General features: G+C 40.1%; 1 protein-coding gene across 1 annotated transcript; it reads left to right on the top strand.

The window, feature by feature from the left end:
• LOC308392918 (myelin-oligodendrocyte glycoprotein-like) lies at nucleotides 1-4,898 on the top strand. Its single transcript, XM_080876277.1, has 3 exons — nucleotides 1-128; nucleotides 2,291-2,638; nucleotides 4,465-4,898. The coding sequence occupies exons 1-3, from the start codon at nucleotides 74-76 to the stop codon at nucleotides 4,632-4,634; spliced, it is 573 nt and encodes a 190-aa protein (XP_080732403.1). The 5' UTR covers nucleotides 1-73; the 3' UTR covers nucleotides 4,635-4,898.
• The last annotated feature ends 1,236 nt before the right edge of the window (nucleotides 4,899-6,134 follow it).

Raw genomic sequence — 6,134 nt, forward strand, 5'->3', positions numbered from 1 at the left:
GCACGACACCAGATTTACACAAATCGAGTTTCCAGCAGCTTCAGGAGGGTCAGTTGTGAGTTATTCAACAGAAATGTCTCACATCCTTCTTCTTCTTCTTCTGACTTTTGAGACTGTGGCATTAGAAGGTGAGTAGCTAAAAATAAAATTAAAAATTAAAAAAAAAAAAACTGCTGGCAGTCTGACAAATGCTGTGACTCACAATTTTTTAGAGCACGTTTTTTTTAACAGCTGTTCAAATGTAAACATCAATAGCAGCGTGTTTGCAGCAGGACGGGACGTGCGAATAGCTTGGAGGAGATTGTTCCAGAGGACCTCTGGTCTTTAGCCGTAACCTATGATTCCACCAAGAACAACTGATCCCAGTGCTCTCGTGGGAGTATACAGGTGGAGGAAATCTCCGGAGCTGGAGACAGAAATTGTTATTTGCCAGGTCTTTAATCTTGTCTGGAGTTCCCCCACCGCTATCTTACTGGAACTAAAAGAAAAGAAAAGACTGGAAAAATTACATTAACAAAACTGCTGAACTACACAGAGCAGCAGAGTTGAGTATGTGGAGTTAATCTCATTTAAAAACTTGCCACATCTTCTCTAAGTCACAAGGGCTGGCTTCATTCTTCTGTTTAACTAGCGTGTCTGTCGGTAGATGCTTATGATAAGATACTATAATTAGTCAAGTCGCATCTTGCTGATCTTGTCGTGTTTGTTTTTGGGAGTTTTTTGTCTCCCTCTCAGGGATTAAACCTTTCTCAGGACATACTTCTTGCGTTGTACTTGCACACAGTCAGTGTGCATAAACACGACACAGTAGTTTTAAGTTGTCAGATTGTCAACATATTTAGATTACTGATACATCAGCTACACAAGAAATATGCAGTTATCAGAATTTTTTCCTCCCCTTTGTTTTCCCCAGTATGTTGCGTGCACTATGTTATAGGTATGATGTCACTATGAATTTTTTTATAACATATCAAAAGTTTACTGGTGTAATTGCAGACATTTCTTCATGAACCCAGAAAATGACCTCTTGTGTTACAACTCTATCACATCTTATTGCATTTGGCGTCATAGCTCCCAGACATAGGTTTATAGTTTGTTCATACAAGTGTAACATCAGCATATGTGCAAGTAATCTGTCAGGTCCACAATATTGTACTTTTGTTTTCTGCAGTGGTAGAAATGAAACCATTAAGTTGGAAGGAAGCAAGGAAAAGGAAACTCTTAATTTAGGCTCTACCAATCCTCATTTTCCTGTAAAGGAACTGAGTGTGCCACGTGAAATAAAAGAGACTTCACAACCTGTTCGCTAATCCATGACCTTTCTCTTGCTTTGTACACACTCCTCATGTTTGTTATTTGATCCTGCACTCTCACTATTTACACTTTATACTTGCCCAGTTGGCATGGCACACCCACAATTTCAATGTGCATGTCCAATGAGAATAAAGGTCTATTCTATTCTATTTTATTCTTATTTACAAATCTGTGTCATTGTGGGTTCTTAGCTACACATGTGGTAACAGTCAACAGAGTTGAGCGATTCAGAACAGCATGAGGAAATTAATGTGTTATTTTAAGGAAATATTCTTTTAAAATAGCCACAAAGTCTGATCCATAACACTTTGTACCGTATGATGAAAGTCTGGTTTTCCTAGAGAAGAGCTTGTTACTCAAGGCATTTCAAGATTTCAAGAAGGTTTTTGATCCCTTGAGGTGATCTTAAATAACCCAGACAGACACAAACAAACATCGAGTGCTGTAATCTAAGTCAGTAGCTTTTGCAGCCTCTTTTCTGTAAATGAACACATGGGTAGGTTAATAACGTCTGAGGAGGATGAGTTTGCTTTTATTCTTTTCTCTTCTTGTGCATTCACACGAGCAGGTGACGCATGCGCATTTGTGGAGGACGCTTTCCCCAACAAGCAACAGAAAAGTAGGCCCATAACAGCCTCTGGCCTACATCTATCAAGGACATTTGTCACTGTGTGTGAAAGTGCATCATCAAGAGGAAATTTTTTAAAAAAAAATCATATTTCTCTTTGGTCCCTGGCCTTGTTTTGGAAATATGTCGAGCTGCAGGAATCCATTACTTTGATTAATCCACTGATGTTTTCTTAAGACTTCCTCGATCCAAATAGTTTCTGTCAGATGTCTCTTGATATGCTCGTCTACTGAAAAAAAAAAAGACCTGTACAGGAGGAGTTACACCAGCATTTCTACACAATATGTCGTAAAGAAATGGATCGCAACATCTTATCAATGTTTGTTCTTTTTGTCTTTGGTCACACAGAGATAAAAGTGAGGCCTAGACAAGATGTCACTCTTCACTGTCAGGATCCCAGTGGTGTAAATATCACCCTGTTAGAGTGGAGCATACCTGAGATTAAGTCAGACGGATACGTCTTCTTCTACCGAAACGGGCGCTCATATGAAAGCTACCAGCACGAGCGTTTTAAAGGCCGAGTGGAGCTGAAACACCCGTCTATGAAAAACGGAGACGTTTCTGTGATTCTCAAGAACGTCAACGTCAACGATACAGGAACATATGAGTGTCGGATTATAACCAGTGATCTCAGCAGCGGTCAGAGAGTTCATAGTGAGTCCAGGCAGTCCATCGACCTCACAGTCATAGACTCTGGTGAGTTGAGAGGTCCACCTTACTTATTCTTCTTCTGACTTGTAGGGACATGCAGAGCCAAAGTGCAGCCCTCACTGCACGGCTAAGCACAAAAGAGCTTTTTGTGTCTGTGAACTGTGACGCTGGCTTTTTGCACCCCCACAGATGTTCTCTGAGGGAAGCATTGTCTGTCCATGCGTGGTAAAAACAGAAGACCATGCTTGTTATTTTCCACCATTTGATTTCAAAAACAAAAGAAAAGGAAAAAGAGACACAAAAAGCCCCAACTTTTGCCACTGCAGAGGATTTATTTATCTTTTTTGGTCTACTTTCCACGAACTTGACGTGGTTTGAAAGATCACTGCAGTCTGCAGTTAACATGATCTTTCTACTTGTGTTACGTGACATATGCTGATGCTTCCTGCAGTGGCGTGTGAGTGGTGATAAATCTGATCTGATGTAGTTGTTTAGTGGCCCCGTTTTATTTTCATTCAGACATCTGTTATTGCTCATTTTCCTGTGTGTGATTATACCAGCCGAGTGCATTTTACTTCTTTGACTGTCTTAGAGTTTTGAAGGTGGTGGCGCAGTGAACCGAGAAAAAGGCAAAGAGCTGATAGTCAGAGGCTCTGAGGCTGACACAGATGTCGGACATGAGAACTGTTTAAACTGAGTTTGATGTTGTAGAGTGCCTATGGCAGAGTAAATTATAATGCAGAAAAATATGCATGATATGACTGGATCATAGTTGTTGTAGCATTAATATGTGCATCCTTTTAATGTATAAAATGGAAATTTTATTCAGTTATGCTGCTCGGTGGTTTTATCTATATTAATCCAGCAATATATATCAGTAGACTTACAACTAAAAGTGTAAAATAATGAACTAAAGTTTCAGATTTCATGTGGTGCAGTGTCACCCTGCACTCTGCTCTTTGGGTGCACCCCTGCTTTTTTTCTTTCTGTGAGGAAAATGTATTTCAATTCAATTCAATTTTATTTATATAGCGCCAAATCACAACATAAGTCGCCTCAAGGCGCTTCATAGATACAGAGAAAAACCCAACAATCATATGACCCCCTATGAGCAAGCACTTTGGCGACAGTGGGAAGGAAAAACTCCATTTTAACAGGAAGAAACCTCCGGCAGAACCAGGCTCAGGGAGGGGCGGGGCCATCTGCTGCGACCGGTTGGGGTGAGAGAAGGAAGACAGGATAAAGACATGCTGTGGAAGAGAGACAGAGGTTAATAACAGATATGATTCAATGCAGAGAGGTCTGTTAATACATAGTGAGTGAGAAAGGTGACTGGAAAGGAAAAACTCAATGCATGATGGGAATCCCCCAACAGCCTATGTCTATTGCAGCATAACTAAGGGAGGATTCAGGGTCACCTGGTCCAGCCCTAACTGCTTTAGCAAAAAGGAAAGTTTTAAGCCTAATCTTAAAAGTAGAGATAGTGTCTGTCTCCCGAATCCCAACTGGAAGCTGGTTCCACAGAAGAGGGGCCTGAAAACTGAAGAATTTAGAAGTATATATTTATATTTAAGTTTATATTTCGTTCTGTTGCTTGCTGTTGAGGGTTTTTTTTGAAAGGTACTTTATCTAATACACATGCAAGTGTTTGAGAGAAAAAATAAAAGCGTTGGTTTCTGAAACATGAGCACAGTGATGTGCTCAGTGTTTATGATCCAAGCGCCTGCCGATACTTTTATTACTTTTCTGACAGTTACGTCACTGTTGGACGTTATGACCTCTGCTAACTGCCAGGCGTATTTCAGTGTAAAAGAAATGCTGTCAGCATACCTCAGGCCTCTCACCTGTTTTGTTTTTGTTTTTCTCTTCAGGAGATCCGACTGTAGAACACAAGGACACGCATGATTTAATTATCATTATTGTTGCAGTTGTAAGTTGTCTTATTGTTGGCGTTTGTGTTGCAGTATTTTTCAACAGAAAATGGAAATCATCAACACACGGCAACTCTTATGAACATCCACCTGAAATGTTAAACAGTTGATCTGAAATGTTTGAGATGATGTGTGAAGCATTGTTATTTAGCGAGCAGACAGCATAAACAGAGCGTCTGTTGACAGCACTCATCTCACAGCAACAAGGGTTCGATGCACCACTCCTCTGATCTCGAGTCACATTCGGGAGTCATTTTCTCCCAACAACCATTAAAAGTAACATTACATCAATACTGTGGCTGCAACAAGCTTTTTATAGACTTTAAATCTGTTTATTTTTCTTCTCCTTTTTTCTTTTAAGTTTAACTTTATTCTGTGCAGAGCTTGATTTTACCGTGAGAACAGCAGGTGAGCGTGGTGGAGCTTTTAGCAGGTAGAGAGGTGGAGGAGACAGACGTAGAGTAGATCAGTTTATGTAAGCTCTGATTAGACGGGGCATTAAAATGGGGCCACAGTAGCACGGTTTGCAAGTTCTCTCAGTGAGTTAAGCACTTTATTAACTTTAAGTTTTTATTTTGCACTTTTAAACACTTGATTTATTTCTGTTTGTGGCAACTGCAGCCAATCAGCCACCTTCCTGCTTTCTGTCCATCGCCCCCATTAGAAATAATGACTCAATGTAATCTAATATGTGATTATAGTATACCCATAATATTTATTTAAAAAACATACAAACCATTATCATAATGGTTTTATTGTGTTATTATATGAGTTGTGGAAAGTTCTGAGTTGGATCTGTAAATATCAGAAACCTTATCAGTGATTTAAACTCAGCTGATCTCAAGTTCAGATCTCCACCTCGGGCGTGGCTGTTTTTAGACTTCTGTCATGACGTCTTGTTCTTGTTCCTCTGTGCAAAATACACAGTTGATCTTTCAGCGTTTTTCATTTTCAGGACTTCACATGAGCATTAATCTGGTGAATAGGGAGGATTTTCAATCTGAAGACGTTTTAACACAATCTGAGTCAGTTGGTGCTTTCAGCCCCTGACAGTTTGGCTCGTTTCCTGTCCTGATGCCTCAGGATCTCGTCCTTTCTCCTGATCTGCATCCTCACCTGTTGTGCTGCCTTAAGGCGTTGAAACTCATCAGAAAACTGCTCAGTCGTGAAGTTCCGGTTAGTTTTAAATCTAATTTGTTTGTCGTTTGTACGTTTGAGGTGTGTGGTGAGGCTGCAGAGCGCTCTGTGGCAGAGGTCAGAGAGGAACTTCCTCTGAGATCTAAAAGCAGCAGCTGCTCTGAAAACAGTCCAGAGGTTTCTGATTTTTATTGATCCGTTCTCAGGCCTTTTCAGAATTTATGTCTTTGACTAGTGTACTCAATGTTAATGTTTCACTTGTTGTTTTTTGTTTTGTTACCCACCACTGATCACACCACCGTCAGTACAAATGTTGTGGATCCAATCTGACTCTGAGTGATGAGCCGAGTCCATTGTAAATATCCACTGTCATACAAAGGATATTTGAAGATCAAAAGGGACAGTGCAATGAGCAAAATAAAAGTGGAAGAAGATGGACGGATGTTCAAAACTAAAACCTGAATAAATGAAAG

This window comes from Rhamphochromis sp. 'chilingali' (assembly GCF_963969265.1).
Source record: "Rhamphochromis sp. 'chilingali' genome assembly, chromosome: 1".
Taxonomy (NCBI): Eukaryota; Metazoa; Chordata; class Actinopteri; order Cichliformes; family Cichlidae; genus Rhamphochromis; species Rhamphochromis sp. 'chilingali'.

Coding starts and splice junctions, on each gene's coding strand:
- LOC308392918 (XM_080876277.1), top strand. CDS start 74: ATGTCTCACATCCTTCTTCTTCTTCTTCTGACTTTTGAGACTGTGGCA. Junction 129..2,290: donor TGAGACTGTGGCATTAGAAG/GTGAGTAGCTAA, acceptor TTGGTCACACAG/AGATAAAAGTGAGGCCTAGA. Junction 2,639..4,464: donor CCTCACAGTCATAGACTCTG/GTGAGTTGAGAG, acceptor TTTTCTCTTCAG/GAGATCCGACTGTAGAACAC.